The sequence below is a fragment of the Somniosus microcephalus genome, chromosome 23, assembly GCF_052327205.1.
Source record: "Somniosus microcephalus isolate GS21.2 chromosome 23, FLI_Smic_1.0, whole genome shotgun sequence".
In the NCBI taxonomy this organism is placed as follows: Eukaryota; Metazoa; Chordata; class Chondrichthyes; order Squaliformes; family Somniosidae; genus Somniosus; species Somniosus microcephalus.
Genome location: NC_141009.1, coordinates 848,991 through 868,658, shown reverse-complemented (window position 1 = coordinate 868,658; position 19,668 = coordinate 848,991). Strand labels below are relative to the sequence as shown.

Genomic DNA, 19,668 nt, shown 5'->3' with positions numbered 1-19,668 from the left:
GTTGACGCCGTTTGTTGGGGGGGGTTTGACGGTTTGCTTGGGTTGGGGGTTTGACGGGTTGTTGGGGGGGTTTTGACCGGTTTGTTGGGGGGGTTTGACGGGTTGTTGGGGGGGTTTGACGGGTTGTTGTGGGGGGTTTGACGGTTTGTTGGGGGGTTTGACGGGTTGTTGGGGGGGTTTGACGGTTTGTTGGGGGGTTTGACGGGTTGTTGGGGGTTTGACGGGTTGTTGGGGGTGTTTGACGGTTTGTTGGGGGGTTTGACGGTTTGTTGGGGGGTTTGACGGGTTGTTGGGGGTTTAACGGGTTGTTGGGGGGGTTTGACGGGTTGTTGGGGGTTTGACGGTTTGTTGGGGGGGTTTGACGGTTTGTTGGGGGTTTGACGGGTTGTTGGGGGGGTTGACGCCGTTTGTTGGGGGGGTTTGACGGTTTGTTGGGGGGGTTTGACGGTTTGTTGGGGGGGTTTGACGGGTTGTTGGGGGGGTTTGACGGTTTGTTGGGGGGGTTTGACGGGTTGTTGGGGGGTTTGACGGGTTGTTGGGGGTTTGACGGGTTGTTGGGGGGGGTTTGACGAGTTGGGGGGTTTGACGGGTTGTTGGGGGGGGTTTGACGGGTTGTTGGGGGGGTTGACGCCGTTTGTTGGGGGGTTTGACGGTTTGTTGGGGGGTTTGACGGTTTGTTGGGGGGGTTTGACGGTTTGTTGGGGGGTTTGACGGGTTGTTGGGGGGTTTGACGGTTTTGGGGGGGTTTGACGGGTTGTTGGGGGGGTTTGACGGTTTTGGGGGGGTTTGACGGGTTGTTGGGGGGGTTGACGGTTTGTTGGGGGGTTTGACGGGTTGTTGGGGGGTTTGACGGGTTGTTGGGGGGGTTTGACGGGTTGTTGGGGGGTTTGACGGTTTTGGGGGGTTTGATGCGAGTTCCTGGTGAGGTGATGAAGGATCCTGCAGTGAGCAACAACAACTTGAATTGATTAGCGACTTTAACGCAGTGAAATGTTCCCGGGCGTTTCACTGGTTGTCACAGTATCTACAGGAATATGAAGTTATTGTGGGATGTGATGTTGTGTGGTGTAAACATTAATGTGTCCGATACTCATTAGCTCATGGTTAGTTAGTTTAGTTTATTCACTGTGACTGGTTGCCGTGGAGTTTCTGGTATTTCCTAATAGTTGCTGTTTGGTCATGTCGTGAATCGCCTCACCGTCCCTGGGCTGTTTGACTTGTGAGGGCAGCACTGAGTCCGTGAAGTGCCGCAAAGTTGGGGACTCCCATGAAATGCATCATCGTCTCCTGAAATCAGTTATTGGTGTTGTCCTGACTTCAGATTCTGTGCAATCTGTACACGATAACCAGGCTAATGTGCCAAAAATCACCCCAAGACTGGCGGCTAAACCCAGTCTTTGTTTCTAACTTGTCGATTCAACTTTTCCTCGTGTCTCCTTCAGGCGGCGAATGTATCATTTATTTAACCAGGATTCAAATTGGGGTTAGGGGTCAAGGTTTTGATAAGTTACGTCACAGGGTTAAAAACGGTTAATGAAGTATAGTGCCGATGGATGAGAAGTCTTGGATAAAAATGTGTCTGACACAGATACGGAATGAATGGAATAGAATCAGCACAGAGATTTAGAACTGGGAGCAACAGGTCAGAGGTGAACTGGGAGCAACAGGTCAGAGGTGAACTGGGAGCAACAGGTCAGAGGTGAACTGGGAGCAACAGGTCAGAGGTGAAGTCTGAACGTGTGAGATAGTTAAAAAAAGCTACCCTGCCATTGGCGGCCGTGCCTTCAGCTGCCTGGGCCCTAAGCTCTGGAATTCCCTCCCTAAACAGGAGGAGGCCATTTAGCCCCTGAAGCCTATAACACAGGAACAGGAGGCCATTCAGCCCCTTGAGCCTGTTGCACAGAAACAGGAGGAGGCCATTCAGCCCATCATGGCTGATCTGTACCTCAATTCCATTGACCCACCTTTGCTCCATAGTCCTTGATACCCTGACCCAACAAAAACCAATCGATCTCAGTCTTGAAATTCCCAATTGAGCCCAGCATCCACAGCCTTTTGGGGGAGCGAGCCCCAGGTGTAAAGGCGATGGGTGGTGAGGAAAGGTTAGAGAAGCTCCGTTTGCTGAAGTGTTACAGAAGATATTTAAGAAACAGTTCATTGTGGTGGTTATAAAATATTCAATGTTTTGATTGGGTTCGGGTTACCTCGTTTCAAAGGAAGCCATGGCCGTGGAAAGGGTGTAGAAGTCCGTCACTAAAATGATTCCAGGGGTGAAGGACCAGAGAATCTGGGGCTCTTCTCGCTAGAATAAAGAAGGTGAAGAGAGATTTGATAGAGGTGAAGGTAACTTGGGAACAGCTATTTCAACTGATCAGCGCATCAGTAACGAGAGGGCATACATTTAAAGAACAAAGGGAGAGATTAGGAGAGTTTTTTGTGGGGAGCTGGAATGTCCGACCAGAAACTGCGGGGGAAGCAGAATCCAGATCAGCTTTTAGTAGATAAATATTTGAGAAAGAAACATTTAAAAGGTTGTAGGGAAAGGGCAGGGAGTAAGTGGATCGCTTTTCCAGAGAGAGGGTACAGGGTGTGATGGGCCGAATGGCCTCTTCCTGTGCTGTAACACTCCGGCAGTGCGGGTTACGGTGAGGAGTGCTGTGCTCGGTGACAAGGTGACGATATTCTCTGTCCAGAAAGGGGGTGGGGGTTGTGGGGGGACAGACAGGAATGTGCCAGGGGTTGGAGTCCCGACCGGGTGAGAATAGATTGTTGGGACAAGACAGGAGGCGGCAGTGAGTGAAAGTGGCAGCGAGTTGCTGAGTACCTGAGGGCACGGGTGCAGAGGGGCATTGGCCGGGGCGGAGAGTGCTGTTAGTGATGGGCGAAAAACAATCTCCAGATAGAAAAACAGCAGAGTGTTGTTGCCGGGTGGATTCAGGCTGCAGCCCGCAGGGGTGGGGAACAAGGGGGAAATGGTACCGGTGCCAGAGATACCCCGCACTGGGGCAAACAGAGCCGGTGCCCAGAGATACCCCGCACTGGGGCAAACAGAGCCGGTGCCCAGAGATACCCCGCACTGGGGCAAACAGAGCCGGTGCCCAGAGATATCCCGCACTGGGGCAAACAGAGCCGGTGCCCAGAGATACCCCGCACTGGGGCAAACAGAGCCGGTGCCCAGAGATACCCCGCACTGGGGCAAACACAGTTGGTGCCCAGAGATACCCCGGACTGGGGCAAACAGAGCCGGTGCCAGAGATACCCCGCACTGGGGCAAACACAGCTGGTGCCCAGAGATACCCTGCACTGGGGCAAACAGAGCCGGTGCCCAGAGATATCCCGCACTGGGGCAAACAGAGCCGGTGCCCAGAGATACCCCGCACTGGGGCAAACACAGCCGATGCCCAGAGATACCCCGCACTGGGGCAAACACAGCCGGTGCCCAGAGATACCCCGCACTGGGCAAACACAGCCGGTGCCCAGAGATATCCCGCACTGGGGCAAACACAGCCGGTGCCCAGAGATATCCCGCACTGGGGCAAACAGAGCCGGTGCCCAGAGATACCCCGCACTGGGGCAAACAGAGCCGGTGCCCAGAGATACCCCGCACTGGGGCAAACAGCCGGTGCCCAGAGATACCCCGCACTGGGGCAAACACAGCCGGTGCCCAGAGATACCCCGAACTGGGGCAAACACAGCCGGTGCCCAGAGATACCCCGCACTGGGGCAAACACAGCCGGTGCCCAGAGATACCCCGCACTGGGGCAAACAGAGCCGGTGCCCAGAGATACCCCGCACTGGGGCAAACACAGCCGGTGCCCAGAGATACCCCGCACTGGGGCAAACACAGCCGGTGCCCAGAGATACCCCGAACTGGGGCAAACACAGCCGGTGCCCAGAGATACCCCGCACTGGGGCAAACACAGCCGGTGCCCAGAGATACCCCGCACTGGGGCAAACACAGCCGGTGCCCAGAGATACCCCGCACTGGGGCAAACACAGCCGGTGCCCAGAGATACCCCGCACTGGGGCAAACAGAGCCGGTGCCCAGAGATACCCCGCACTGGTCCCAGCCACTGTAACCAGAATGTTGACAGCCTCGGTGTCCTATCTGACTCTGAGCTGAGCTTTCGACCCCATCATCAAGGCCACTGTTTCCACCTCGGTAACCGCCCGTCTGCGCCCCGCCTCAGCTCATCAGCTGCTGAAACCCTCACCCGGGCCTTTGTTCCCTTCAGACTCGACTATTCCATCGCTCTCCGGGCTGCCCTGCCACCCTTTTGTGCTCAGTTTGTACTTTTCCAGCAGGTGTTGCTGGGCAGTGACCAGGAGCGGGAATCCTGGCTGATCTTTATTTCCCACTCCCTAATTCCGGGGCTGAGGCCCGTTGCAGCCTCTCTGAGACCTATCTGGGTCGGTCTGGTTCCGCTGCTCTGGATGAGTTTGTGACTCTTCCTTCGCCTTTCTGCGAGTGCTTTGGGTTATTTTGGTACTTGGTATTTCACATCTTTTCATTACGTAATCTGTCACTGAATCGCGAGTGAGGCAATGTGAGCCAGTCTGTGCAGCAAACCTCAGGACTTACCCGCCTGGGCCCTGGTTACGGTTCCTGGGAATATGCCAATCTTGGCTTGTTTGGTGATTTAAAAGCTCATACATACGTTTAAAAGTTGTCGTGCTTTAACTAAGATCCGTTGGGAGTATCTTGTTACTCGTCTTGCTGCCTCAGTCCCAGCTCGGTTTGTACGTTAACAAGGTGCTGTTTCTAAACACCTGGTGCCAGCACACAGACAGTTTGCATTTGGTGGTGTGTAGTGCATTACATAATGAGCCCAGGGTCTGCTGTTCCCTGGAGCCTGGAATCACTGCAGCTCCCGTTGAGTGTGAAAGTCGGTCACTTGCTGTGGTTCCCAAACAACGCCTCACCTGCCAGAAAACCTCTTGCTGCGAGCGGAATCATTGAGTGGCAGCGTGACTCGCTGGTGCTGTGCCTCGGCCTACAGCTCTCCTGAACTCCATCCTTAACCAGGCGTACCTTGGATGCCATGCCTGTTCCCCGTGCGGCCCCGTTAGCGTGACCTTGGGTGTTCGATGCCTCCTCGTGTTGCTCATTAAGGTGATTTGCGTGTTTCGGGTCACGCCTCTTCCTGACGTGTCCTCTTGTTCTAACGCGACCCTTTCTTTCTGCAGGTTGCACGGTGAGCGGGGGGAGGTGGGGTTGGAGATGGGAGTTGAGTCGCATCTGGGGAGCGTTGAGCCAAGAGGAGAGTGCGGAGGTTGCCACTGATGTGCGACGTGCTGCGGAGCCCCCAGATGTCAGCAGCAGCAGCTCCAGTTCCCCAGCCACTGGCCTCTGGGACAGTTCTTGCTTTGTCCCCAGAGGTTATGAACCCCAACAAGCCCGGGCGTGCGACCAACCAGCTCCAGTACATGCTAAAAGGGGTGGTGAAGACGCTGTGGAAACACCAGTTCGCCTGGCCCTTCCACGTCCCAGTAGATGCTCAGAAACTCAACTTGCCGGTAGGTCATACTCTATCAATGCTGTCTGATTAATACAGTGCCAATGTGAACAATATTGATTAAAGATGATTTATTTATTGTTGCTTATCCTGCCTAAAGCAGTTATGTGCCAATGGCTCAGTGAGTAGATACACAGCGCCGCGACCCCCTCCGCCGCTGGTCCGCGCTGTGTTTACTGAGCTCAGATACAGGGGCGGTAAAGCTAGTGGCAACTGGCCTCAGTCAGCCCTGGGTTATGGGGGCGGGGCAATCAGCCAGGGTTCCTGCTCCTGATCACTGCCCAGTGACCCCTGGGTTAGAGAGAGGGGGAATCAGCCAGGGTTCCTGCTCCTGATCACTGTCCAGTGACCCCTGGGTTAGAGAGAGGGGCAATCAGCCAGGGTTCCTGCTCCTGATCACTGCCCAGTGACCCCTGGGTTAGAGAGAGGGGGAATCAGCCAGGGTTCCTGCTCCTGATCACTGTCCAGTGACCCCTGGGTTAGAGAGAGGGGGAATCAGCCAGGGTTCCTGCTCCTGATCACTGTCCAGTGACCCCTGGGTTAGAGAGAGAGGGGAAATCAGCCAGGGTCCCTGCTCCTGATCACTGCCCAGTGACCCCTGGGTTAGAGAGAGGGGGAATCAGCCAGGGTTCCTGCTCCTGATCACTGTCCAGTGACCCCTGGGTTAGAGAGAGGGGCAATCAGCCAGGGTTCCTGCTCCTGATCACTGTCCAGTGACCCCTGGGTTAGAGAGAGGGGGAATCAGCCAGGGTTCCTGCTCCTGATCACTGTCCAGTGACCCCTGGGTTAGAGAGAGGGGGAATCAGCCAGGGTTCCTGCTCCTGATCACTGTCCAGTGACCCCTGGGTTAGAGAGAGGGGCAATCAGCCAGGGTTCCTGCTCCTGATCACTGTCCAGTGACCCCTGGGTTAGAGAGAGGGGGAATCAGCCAGGGTTCCTGCTCCTGATCACTGTCCAGTGACCCCTGGGTTAGAGAGAGAGGGGAAATCAGCCAGGGTTCCTGCTCCTGATCACTGTCCAGTGACCCCTGGGTTAGAGAGAGGGGGAATCAGCCAGGGTTCCTGCTCCTGATCACTGCCCAGTGACCCCTGGGTTAGAGAGAGGGGAAATCAGCCAGGGTCCCTGCTCCTGATCACTGCCCAGTGACCCCTGGGTTAGAGAGAGGGGAAATCAGCCCGGGTTCCTGCTCCTGATCACTGTGGTCAGACATGTCCTGCTCCACCTGAAGCTGCTCTCCGTTACCCGGAGGGAGGGCACGCTAACTGACCCAATAATGGTTGGTTTTATGAGTTTGGACTGTCTGTGTTTAAATAGCTATAGAAAGGAGGGCCGTCTCTGAATAACAGTGAGAGTAGCACGGCACTGGGCGCGAGGCCAGGGTGCCGGGCGGGCAGTTGGAGGTGTAAGGTTAGTGTATTAATGTGCAGGAAATGTATGAAGTTTTCTTGCAGACTATTAAATCGTTTTCTGAAAATTTTATTTCCAGGATTATCATAAAATTATCAAGCAGCCCATGGACATGGGAACCATAAAGAAACGGTTAGAGAACAACTATTACTGGAGTGCGAGCGAGTGCATGCAGGATTTCAACACCATGTTCACAAACTGCTACATCTACAACAAGGTAACGCATCTGCAATGTAAAGAGTTTATATATGTTCACGCTTCCTGTCGGTCACCCCCTCCCTCGCTGGTCATCTCCCCCCCCCCCCCCCCCCCTACTCACCCTCATTGGTCGCCACCACCCCGTCCCCCCTCCCCAATCAGTAAACCCATGCTCCCCCTTTTTATCCTGGCCTCTCCTAAGTGCAGGAGCTGGGGATTTACAAGCTTCTGCCATGCTATAGAAACCTCAATCAACAATTAGCATCTAATTGACCTCGATGTTACAATTCGGATCGCTTACCATTGGGGAGTTGCCATGTCATGGCCTTAAAGGGGCAGGCCAGGTTAAATGCTGTAACCATGGCAACTGTCCCAGGGCCCCCTGAGCGCATCTCAGCAGAGTAAATTAAGTGGTAAATAATCCGGGCCAGTCAATGAAACGCAGGGTGTTGGGAATACCCACCAAGCACGTCGCTACCTGAGAGACGGAGGGAGCCTCAGCAGTGCACCGCGCCCTCTCTCAGGTGCTGAATGACGCGTTGCGTATTTCCAGAACGTTCCTTTCTTATTTCACAGTGGCTTGTGTTGTGCATTTCTCTCTCTCATGTTCAGGAGAGTTAGAGCCCAGAGAACCTTAGAGCAGAGAAGGTTAAGGGCAGATTTGATAGAGGTGTTCAAAATCATGAAGGGTTTTCATAGAATAAATAAGGAAAAATATACGAATTAGGAGCAGGAGTTGGTCACTTGGCCCCTCGAGCCTGCTCCGCCATTCAATAAGATCATGGCTGATCCGATTACTCCACAGTCCCACCTACCCCCGATAATTTTTCACCCCCTTGCTTACCAAGAATCTATCAACCTCTGCCTTAAAAATATTCAAAGACTCTGCTTCCACCGCCCTCTGAGGAAGAGAGTTCCAAAGACTCGCGATCCTCTGTGAGAAAAAAATTCTCCTCATCTCTGTCTTAAATGGGCAACCCCTTATTTTTAAACAGTGACCCCTAGTTCTAGATTCTCCCACAAGAGGAAACATCCTCTCCACATCCACCCTGTCCAGACCCCTCAGGATCTTATATGTTTCAATCAAGTCACCTCTTACTCTTCTAAACTCCAGCGGATACAAGCCTAGCCTGTCCAACCTTTCCTCATAAGGCAACCCGCCCATTCCAGGTATTAGTCTAGTAAACCTTCTCTGAACTGCCTCCAATGCATTTACATCCAATGCATTTACATCCTTTCTTAAATAAGGAGACCAATACTGTACACAGTACTCCAGATGTGGTCTCACCAATGTTTCCAGTGGCAGGAGGGTTGGTAACCAGAGGGCACAGATTTAAGATAATTGGCAGAATGACCAGCGGCGGGCAACACATGGAAACAATTTTTCCGCAGCGAGTTGTTGTGATCGGGAATGCGCTGCCTGAAAGGGCGGTGGAAGCAGATTCAATAGTAACTTTCAAAAGGGAATTGGATAAATACTTGAAGGGGAGAAATTCACAGGGCTCTGGGGAAAGAGCAGGGGGAGCGGGACTAATTGGAGAGCTCTTTCAAAGAGCCGGCACAGGCACGATGGGCCGAATGGCCTCCTGTGCTGAGAGATTCTCTGATTTGCTGATCACCCCCAGCCTCCTCCCTCGGGGCGAGTGTTTGTGTGATGAGAGTGTGATTGTGTGGCGGGTGTCCTGTGGCTTATGTCACTGCCGTGCGCCCCCTCACCCCCCACCCCGGGTCCGTGTGCACGCCCCGTTGACCCCACTCCTCTCTCGCAGCCCGGCGATGACATCGTGTTGATGGCACAGACCCTGGAAAAGATCTTCCTGCAGAAGGTTGCGCAGATGCCCCAGGAAGAGGTGGAACTGATGCCCTCGGTGCCAAAGGGCAAGGGTCGAAAGCAGCCAGGTATGCTGAAGTTTTCCACGCGCACGGTGAAGAGTCGGGATTGAAATCGTACCCTGGGGGTTAAATGTGTGGAGTATCTCCCCTTGGCCGTGGCTCCCTGGGCCATACCAGCAAGGTCCCGGCTTCCAGCTGTGGTCTCAGGGCAGCTGTGGAGGTTCCGACCCCACTACCCCCTTCACCTTCAGGGTTCCTGCTTGTGACCACTGCCCAACGACTGCCGCAGCGATGCCCTCCACAGCGGGCTCTTGCACGGAAGAGGGACACGGGAGAGATCCTGGCGCATGTTCGGCGCTTGTAAATCCTGTAGCCCGGCTAAAGTCGATGCTTTTAGCAGAGATTTTTTCCCGAAAGGGAAGCTGTTCTTCGAGCTGGGTCCAGGGTATTTATTGAATTGTTTCTTTGTTACATTCCCAATGCCGGGTGTGGCTGAGATCCGGTTCCCGGTGTCTGATTGACCGACTCGCGACGCAGTGCGCGGCAGAACTCTCCCAAAGGCCGTGTGAAGCCCCCAGCTGCAGAAGGGGGTTGACGGTGATGCTGGGAGCCGATTGCACCACCAGTGACATTGACCCTGCACCGAAAGGCCCCAGGCGCCTGTATGCCCCATGTGTATTGAAGTGTTGTCTAGTTTTGATTGGGGAGTTGCGCTGCACCTTACCCGGTGTGCCCGTGATCTTTCTCCGCAGGAATGCAGCAGGTGGCGGCAGTGTCTTCAGCCAGCGAGCCAACGGCTTTCCCGGAACCACCTCCTGAGGCCTCTCCGACTCCCATCGTCATCTCCACTCCGGCGCCAACCACCATACCCACCCAGGTCACGGCAGCCCCTGCTCAGTCCTCCAGCCCGATGATGCCAGTGATTCCTCCACCGGCACAGCCAGTCACCAAGGTAACGACCCTGCTCTGCTCAGTCACTGTACAGCCACTGGCTCTCACCAGCCCTCCGCGCAGGCAGCCAGAGTCTTGGGTTTAAAGCAGGATTTCTTTGTGTGATATTATTGGCTTGCTTCTGTGAACTGATGGAGCACCGACCCACACGGACCAGGAAGGTCTCGGCTTCAAACCCCAGTCCGTGGGACAATCTCAGATTTCTTGCTCCAAGGTTTCGTTTCGGTGGCTCCGGCTTCTTCTTTTGTATGGTCGTGGCAAATCAAATGTCAATATCTAAGTTGGATGTCCAGGCCAAAGCGTCTAGTGTAACAACGTGGGTATCTTGTAGACTGCCTGCGAAATGCCTCTGAGGGCAGTGCTCAATGATGTGCTCCAGGGTCTGATCAGGAGCTCCACAGTCGCATGATGGGGATGCTTTAATCTTCCATCGATGGAGAAGGTGGCAGCATCTACCATGACCGGCTCTGAGGCAGTTGATGGTTGTCCACTGTTTGCGAGGGAGGTTTGATGCTTCAGGTTGTACTGTGGGGTCCTCTATATGAATCCATTCCGTATGTCGCAGTTCTTCAAAGCATTTCGCCATCGGTCATCAAGGCTGAGGGGAGATCGCTGAAGGGCTTCGGTGGATGATGACAGCCTTCTCGCGGCCCACCCGATTACATGATCTTAGCTTTTAGATCATAACTAATGTCTCGCAGGACACCGAACTTGTTAAATTCACCTCCCGGTGACAGAAGCAAACTGTGGCTCACTGGGTAGCACTCTTGCCTCTGAGTCAGAAAGACGTGAGTTCGAGTCCCGCTCCAGAGACTTGAGCACAAAATCTAGGCTGACATTCCCAGTGCAGTAGTGAGGGAGCGCTGCACTGTCGGAGGGGCAGTACCGAGGGAGCGCTGCACTGTCGGAGGGGCAGTTCTGAGGGTGTGCTGCACTGTTGGAACCAACAGATTACTCTGTATCTAACCCGTGCTGTACCTGCCCTGGGAGTGTTTGATGGGACAGTGTAGAGGGAGCTTTACTCTGTATCTAACCCGTGCTGTACCAGCCCTGGGAGTGTTTGATGGGACAGTGTAGAGGGAGCTTTACTCTGTATCTAACCCGTGCTGTACCTGCCCTGGGAGTGTTTGATGGGACAGTGTAGAGGGAGCTTTACTCTGTATCTAACCCACGCTGTACCTGCCCTGGGAGTGTTTGATGGGACAGTGTAGAGGGAGCTTTACTCTGTATCTAACCCGTGCTGTACCTGCCCTGGGAGTGTTTGATGGGACAGTGTAGAGGGAGCTTTACTCTGTATCTAACCCACGCTGTACCTGCCCTGGGAGTGTTTGATGGGACAGTGTAGAGGGAGCTTTACTCTGTATCTAACCCGTGCTGTACCTGCCCTGGGAGTGTTTGATGGGACAGTGTAGAGGGAGCTTTACTCTGTATCTAACCCGTGCTGTACCTGCCCTGGGAGTGCTGGATGGGACAGTGTCGAGGGAGCTTTACTCTGTATCTAACCCGTGCTGTACCTGCCCTGGGAGTGCTGGATGGGACAGTGTCGAGGGAGCTTTACTCTGTATCTAACCCGTGCTGTACCTGCCCTGGGAGTGTTTGATGGGACAGTGTAGAGGGAGCTTTACTCTGTATCTAACCCGTGCTGTACCTGCCCTGGGAGTGTTTGATGGGACAGTGTAGAGGGAGCTTTACTCTGTATCTAACCCGTGCTGTACCTGCCCTGGGAGTGCTGGATGGGACAGTGTCGAGGGAGCTTTACTCTGTATCTAACCCGTGCTGTACCTGCCCTGGGAGTGTTTGATGGGACAGTGTCGAGGGAGCTTTACTCTGTATCTAACCCGTGCTGTACCTGCCCTGGGAGTGTTGGATGGGGCAGTGTCGAGGGAGCTTTACTCTGTATCTAACCCGTGCTGTACCTGCCCTGGGAGTGTTTGATGGGGCAGTGTAGAGGGAGCTTTACTCTGTATCTAACCCGTGCTGTACCTGCCCTGGGAGTGTTTGATGGGACAGTGTAGAGGGAGCTTTACTCTGTATCTAACCCGTGCTGTACCTGCCCTGGGAGTGCTGGATGGGACAGTGTCGAGGGAGCTTTACTCTGTATCTAACCCGTGCTGTACCTGCCCTGGGAGTGTTTGATGGGACAATGTAGAGGAAGCTTTACTCTGTATCTAACCCGTGCTGTACCTGCCCTGGGAGTGTTTGATGGGGCAGTGTAGAGGGAGCTTTACTCTGTATCTAACCCATGCTGTACCTGCCCTGCGAGTGTTGGATTGTTCCATCAATGATACAATATTGCATTTGTCAACTTGGCAGATACCAAAGTAACATTTTCCGGAGTGAATCGCTGCTTGGATCCAGAGTACAGTTACTGTAGGTTGAGTTGATGGTGTGATACGGACGGTAGAAGTTTGTGTTTTTGGGACGCGGGCGGATTGTCAGCCGATCGTGTTATTGAAACCGAAAGCCTTTTGTTTCTTTGTTCCAGAAAAAAGGTGTGAAGCGGAAAGCGGACACCACGACTCCCAGCACCTGCGCCATCACCGCCAGCGGTGCCGAGTCCCCTCCCCCGCCCTCAGCGGAGTCCAAACCCGCCAAACTGGTGTCGCGGCGGGAGAGTGGGCGTCCCATCAAACCGCCAAAGAAGGACCTGGAGGAATTGGAGCTCCAGCCTCCCGTGGGCAAGAAGGGTAAACTGACTGAGCACCTGAGGCACTGCGACAGCATCCTGAGGGAGATGCTGTCCAAGAAACACGCGGCCTACGCCTGGCCCTTCTACAAGCCCGTCGATGCCGAGGCACTGGAACTGCACGATTATCATGAAATCATTAAGCACCCGATGGACCTCAGTAGCGTGAAAGTATGTCTGCACCTCCCGCATCCCCTATCGCGCGCTTCCTCGTGCTCTCGATCCCTCTCGCTCTCGCGCCCTTCCCCTCGCTCCCGCCCCCTTCCCCTCGCTCCCGCCCCGTCCCCTCGCTCCCGCCCCTTCCCCTCGCTCCCGCCCCCTTCCCCTCGCTCCCGCCCCCTTCCCCTCGCTCCCGCCCCCTTCCCCTCGCTCCCGCCCCCTTCCCCTCGCTCCCGCCCCCTTCCCCTCGCTCCCGCCCCCTTCCCCTCGCTCCCGCCCCCTTCCCCTCGCTCCCGCCCCCTTCCCCTCGCTCCCGCCCCCTTCCCCTCGCTCCCGCCCCCTTCCCCTCGCTCCCGCCCCCTTCCCCTCGCTCCCGCCCCCGCCCCCTCGCTCCCGCCCCCGCCCCCTCGCTCCCGCCCCCGCCCCCTCGCTCCCGCCCCCGCCCCCTCGCTCCCGCCCCCTTCACAGAATCACAGAAACCCCACAGTGCAGACAGAGGCCATTTCGGCCCATCGAGCCTGCACCGACACATATCCCACCCGATCCTCGTAACCCCTACACCAACACATGTCCCACCCTATCCCCGTAACCCCACGTATTTAATCCCCCGAACACTAAGGGTCAATTTATCATAGCCAATCAACCTAACCCGCACATCTTTGGACTGTGGGAGGAAACCGGAGCACCCGGAGGAAACCCACGCAAACACGGGGAGAATGTGCAAACTCCACACAGACAGTCACCCGAGGCCGGATTCGAACCCGGGTCCCCGGTGCTGTGAGGCAACAGTGCTAACCACTATGCCACCGTGCTGCCCTTCCCCTCGGTCCCGCCCCCTTCCCCTCGGTCCCCTTCCCCTTGGCCCCGCGCCCGGCCCCCCTCGGCCCTGCCCCCCTCCTCTCTCCCGCGCCCCCTCGCCCCTGTGCCCTTCCTTTCGGTCCCGGGCTCTCGGTCTCGCTCGCGCTCTCGAGCAGATGCAGCCTCTAGTTTGAGCTCCGTCGCTGCCATTCACTTAGTTCCAGATCTCTGTCTCCGTGTTACAAGCTTGACTGATGAGCCCTGTCGATCGGCCATGATCAAGTGCAGCTTTGCAGTTGATTCAGTCCCATATTCCCTTTAGTAACTCATGGAGGGACAGCACAATCCCAGTGAATATTCTGGTCTCCGCACTCCCCCAAATCTTTCAAACCTCGCGCCTTGTTTGAATTGATGGGAAGCTGCGCTTCCGATGGTTGCTGATATTTCGGGCATTGTCCTCGGGTTCTGTGTCTGAGCTTCTGCCGCAGTCGGGTGTCTGTGTCTTGTTTCTGGAATGTTCCATTGGCTGTGCCGGGTTTTTATTGTAATTCCTTTTGCAGAAAAAGATGGACAGTCGGGATTACCCGGACGCCCAGGGATTTGCTGCCGATATCCGCTTAATGTTTTCCAACTGTTACAAGTACAACCCTCCAGATCACGAGGTGGTGGCGATGGCCAGGAAACTGCAGGTAGGGACACATCGCGATCCCAGGTGCCCAACGCGACCCCGGCTAAGCGCCGCAATCCCAGGCGCACAACGGGACCTCAGCCCCGCGATCCCAGGCGCACAACACGACCCCGGCCAGGCGCCGCGATCTCAGCTGCACAATGCGACCCGGCGCCGCGATCCCAGGCGCGCAACGCGACCCCGGCGCCCAACGGGACCTCAGCCCCGCGATCCCAGGCGCACAACACGACCCAGGCGCACAACGTGACCTCGGCCCCGGCCAAGCGCGCGGCTCTGGTAACAGTGGATGATGAGGTGAAACCTCCTTCACCACCAGCTGATTGTTGACGTGCCTCATTCTGTGTTAGGACGTATTCGAAATGCGGTTTGCAAAGATGCCGGACGAGCCTGTTGACGTCTCCCCTCCTCCTCCCCCGCCACCCCCAATCGTCGCCAAGCCTAAGGTGCCGTCAAGCGAAAGCAGCCGGGAATCCTCGTCCAATTCCAACAGCTCGGATTCGGAAGAGGAGCGGGCGAATCGACTGGCGGAACTGCAGGAGCAGGTGGGTGTCGGCAGCCCCTCCACTCAAAGGACCATGGTAGATATGAGCAGCATTTCTTTACATTGTACCCGCTTTCTCTAACACTTATTGTTCACTTGTAGCAGCAGCACTGGACATAAGAACCAAGAGCAGGAGTCGGCCATTCGGCCCCTCCAGCCTGCTCCGCCATTTAATGAGATCATGGTTGATCATCCAAATTCAGTACCCTGTCCCTGCTTTCTCCCCATATCCCTTGATCCCTTTAGCCTTAAGAAATATATCTAACTCCTTCTTGAATATATTTAATGAATTGGCCTCAACTGCCTTGTGTGGTAGAGAATTCCACAGGTTCACCACTCTCTGGGTGAAGAAATTCCTCCTCATCTCAGTCCTAAATGGCTTACCCCTTATCCTTAGACTGTGACCCCTGGTTCTGGACTCCCCCGCCATCGGGAACATCCTTCCTGCATCTAGTCTGTCTAGTCCTGTTAGAATTTTATAAGTTTCAATGAGATCCCCTCTCATTCTTCTGAACTCCAGTGAGTATAAGCCTAATCGACCCAATCTCTCCTCATACGTCATTCCTGCCATCCCAAGTATCAGTCTGGTGAATCTTCACTGCACTCTCTCCATGGCAAGAACATCCTTCCTCAGATAGGGCAAGCAAAACTGTACACAACACTCAAGGTGTGGTCTCACCAAGGCCCTGTACAACTGCAGCAAGACATCCTTGCTCCAGTACTTGAATCCTCTCGCTATGAAGGCCAACATACCATTTACCTTCTTAACCGCCTGCTGCACCTGCATGCTTACCTTCAGTGACTGGTGCACAAGGACACCCAGGTCTCGTTGCACTTCCCCTTTTCTCAATCTATTGCCATTCAGATAATCTGTCTTCCTGTTTTTGCCACCGAAGTGGATAACCTCGCATTTATCCACATTATACTGCATCTGTCCAATCACCCAACCTGTCCAAATCATACTGGAGTTTCTCTGCATCCTTCACAGCTCACCCGCCCACCCAGCTTTGTGTCATCTGCAAACTTGGAGATATTACATCTAATTCCCTCGTCTAGCTGGGGTCCTAGCACCGATCCGTGCGGTACCCCACTAGTCACTGCCTGCCACTCGGAAAAAGACCCGTTTATTCCAACTCTTTGCTTCCTGTCTGCCAGCCAGTTCTCTATCCAAGTCAGTACCTCACCTGCAATCCCATGTGCCTTAACTTTGCATGCTAATCTCTTATGCGGAACCTTATCGAAAGCCTTCTGAAAGTCCAAATACACCACATCCACTGGTTCTCCCTCATCTATTCTACTAGTTACCTCCTCAAAAAATTCCAGTAGATTAGTCGAGCATGATTTACCTTTTGTAAATCCATGTTGACTTTGTCCGATCCTGTCACTATTTTCCAAGTGCTCTGCTATTACATCTTTTATAATGGACTCTAGCATTTTCCCCACTACCGATGTCAGGCTTACCGGTCTATAATTCCCCGTTTTCTCTCTACCACCTTTTTTAAATGGTGGGGTTACGTTAGCTATCCTCCAATCCATGGGAACTGTTCCAGAGTCTATAGAATTTTGGAAGATGACCAGCAATGCATCTACTATTTCTAGGGCCACTTCCTTAAGTACCCTAGGATGTAGATTAAGTCCCCTCAGAATTTTATGTTTCAGTAAGATCACCTCTCATTCTTCTAAACTCCAATGAGTATATGCTCAACATTTCTTCGAGACAACCCCTTCATCTCCGGAATCAACCCTGTGAACCTTCTCTGAACTGCCTCCAATGCAAGTATATCCCTCCTTAAATAAGGAGACCAAAACTGTACGCAGTACTCCAGTTGTGGTCTTACTAGCGCCCTGTACAGTTGTAGCAAGACTTCCCTACTTTTGCACTCCATCTCCCTTGCAATAAAGGCCAACATTCCATTTACCTTCCGAATTACTTGCTGTACCTGCATGCTTACTTTTTGTGTTTCATGTACGAGGATCCCTCTGTACCGCAGCATTATGTAGTCTCTCTCCATTTAAATAATAATTTGCTTTTTTTTCTACCAAAGTGGATAACCTCTCATTTTCCCACATTATACTCCATCTGCCAAATTTTTGCCCCTCACTTAACCGATCTCTATCCCTTTGCAGACTCTGTCCTCCTCACAACTTGCTTTCCCGCCTATCTTTGTATCATCAGCAAATTTGGCTACAGTGCACTTGGTCCCTTCATCCAAGTCATTAATGTAGATTGTAAATAGTTGAGGCCCCAGCACTGATCCCTGTGGCACCCCACTAGTTACAGTCTGCCAACTGGAAAATGACCCATTTATCCCAACTCTCTGTTTCCTGTTAGTTAGCCAATCCTCTATCCAAGCTAATATATTACCCCCAACCCTGTGAGCTCTTATCTTGTGCAGTAATCTTTTATGTGGCACCTTATCGAATGCCTTCTGGAAATCCAAATACAGTACATCTACTGGTTCCCCTTTATCCACCCTTCTCATTACATCCTCAAAGAACTCTAGTAAATTTGTCAAACACGATTTCCCTTTCATACAATCAAGCAGAGTCAACATGGTTTTATGACGATTTTCTAAATGTCCTATTACTTCCTTAATAATGGATTCTAGCATTTTCCCAATGACAGATGTTAGGCTAACTGGTCTATAGTTTCCTGCTTTCTGTCTCCCTCCTTTCTTGAATAGTGGCGTTACATTTGCGGTTTTCCAATCCGCTGGGACCTCTCCAAAATCCAGGGAATTTTGGTAGATTGCAACCAATGGATCCACTATCTCTGCAGCCACTTCTTTTAAGACCCTAGGATGCAGGCCATCGGGTCCAGGGGACTTGTCCAGCTTTAATCCCATTAGTTTGCCTCGTGCTTTTTCTCCAGCGATAGTCATTGTTTGAAGTTCCTCCCTCCCTATAGCCCCTTGATTATCTATTATTGGGATGCTTTGTGTCTTCTACCCTGAAGACCGATCCAAAATATTTGTTCAAAATCTCTGCCATTTCCCTGTTTCCCATTATTAATTCCCCAGTCTCATCCTCTGAGGGACCAACATTTACTTTAGCTACTCTCTTCCCTTTTATATACCTGTAGAAGCTCTTACTGTCTGTTTTTATATTTTTTGCAAATTTACTTTCATAATCTATTTTCTCCCTTTTTTTCGTCATCCTTTGCTGGCTTCTAAAAATTTCCCAATCCTCTGGCCTACCACTAATCATCGCAACACTCTATGCCTTTTCCTTCAATTTGATACCATCCTTAACTTCCTTAGTTAGCCACGGATGGTTTATCCTTCTCGTAGAGTCTTTCTCACTGGAATAAACCTTTGCTGAGATTTATGAAATATCTCCTTAAATGTCTGCCACTGCTTATCTACCGTCTTACCCTTTAATCTATTTTCCCAGTCTACTTTAGCCAACTCTGTCTTCATAACTTCGTAATTGCCTTTATTTAAGTTTAGGACACTAGTTTCAGACCCAAGTTTCTCACCCTCAAGCTGAATTTCAAATTCTACCATGCCATGATCACTATGCTAGGATCCTTTACTATGAGATCATTAATTAATCCTGTCTCACTGCACATTACCAGATCTAAAATAACCTTCTCCCTGGTTGGTTCTCAACGTATTGTTCTAAGAAACCATCCCGAATACATTCTATGAACTCGTCCTCAAGGCTACCCTTGCCAATTTTACTTGTCCAATCTATATGAAGATTAAAATCGCCCATGATTATTGCAGTACCTTTCTTACAAGCCCCCATTATTTCTTGATTTATACTCTGTCCTACAGTGTAGCTACTGTTAGGGGGCCTATAGACTACTCCCACCAGTGACTTCTTTCCCTTATTATTTCTTATCTCCACCCAAACTGATTCTACATCTTGCTCTTCTGGGCCAGTATCATTTCTCACTACTGCACTGATCTCATCCTTTGTTAACAGAGCTGCCCCACCTCCTTTCCCTTTCTGCCTATCCTTCAGAAATGTCAAATACCCCTGAATATTCAGTTCCCAGCCTTGGTCACCTTGCAACCACGCCTCTGTAATGGCTATCAGATCATAACCATTTATTTCTATTTGTGCCGTCAACTCATCTATCTTGTTACAAATGCTGTGTGCATTCAAATAAAAGAGCCTTTAATTTTGTCTTTTTACCATTTTTCCCCACTCTGACTATTTGCTGGTGCACTCTTATGTTCGTACGCTCTGTCTCCTCCTGTCACACTCTGGTTATCGTTACCCCTATCGCTACCCTGCACTATTGCCTTCTCCTTTCTCTTTGACTTTCTAAATTCCCCTTCACCTGAACCCCCGCCCCCCCCTCCCTCCACAGCCCCAAAAGGAATATTGATGTCATTGCAACTACAGGGAACTCTCGTTTAAATGGCACCTAAATATCCGGAATTCTCTCTTAACCGGCAAAATTCTCACTCCGAAAACAACACCTTAATAACCGGAAATGTTGCCGCGAGTCCGAGTCTCCCGCGGTAACCAAGTTAGTCAGTGGGGGTAGTTCTCCAAACTGCCACTACTCGGCTTCTTGGCGCTGTCGGAAGTCCGAACACCTCAATAACAGGAGTCTGACTCTTTGTTAAAAATAGCCTCAGTAGATAACCCTCTCTGTCATCCGGAATTTTTAATCAACCGGCACCATCCCGGTCCCGTCGGTGCCGGATGCCAAAGAGTTTCCTGTACTTCAGATTAATGGCTTCAGTACGAAGCATTGACTGGCCCAATGCCTCTTGTAGCTGGCACGAAGGCTCCGGGATCGGGTCCGAGCCACTCTGGGGCTAGAGTGGACCAGACTGGGTCTGGACAGCTCTGATTGGCTGCCATTCTTATACTGACTTATACTAGATGCAGCATTCTCAGGAAAAACAGGTGACTTTGGACCAAGGAAAGC

At 52.6% G+C, this 19,668-nt stretch overlaps 1 protein-coding gene across 8 annotated transcripts in view; it reads left to right on the top strand.

The window, feature by feature from the left end:
• The window catches only part of brd3b (bromodomain containing 3b), a 47,340-nt gene that overhangs the window by 13,228 nt on the left and 14,444 nt on the right, over positions 1 to 19,668 (top strand). For 4 of the 8 annotated variants that reach the window (XM_085965180.1, XM_085965175.1, XM_085965177.1 and 1 more), the window contains exons 2-8: positions 5,188 to 5,517; positions 7,003 to 7,140; positions 8,891 to 9,020; positions 9,707 to 9,906; positions 12,391 to 12,762; positions 14,109 to 14,237; positions 14,584 to 14,814. In XM_085965180.1, coding sequence (XP_085821306.1) covers positions 5,284 to 5,517; positions 7,003 to 7,140; positions 8,891 to 9,020; positions 9,707 to 9,906; positions 12,391 to 12,762; positions 14,109 to 14,237; positions 14,584 to 14,814 — 1,434 coding nt within the window. In that variant the 5' untranslated portion in view covers positions 5,188 to 5,283. The remainder of the gene's footprint in view (positions 1 to 5,187; positions 5,518 to 7,002; positions 7,141 to 8,890; positions 9,021 to 9,706; positions 9,907 to 12,390; positions 12,763 to 14,108; positions 14,238 to 14,583; positions 14,815 to 19,668) is intronic. The other 4 variants (XM_085965181.1, XM_085965178.1, XM_085965179.1 and 1 more) reach the window with 2 other exon arrangements.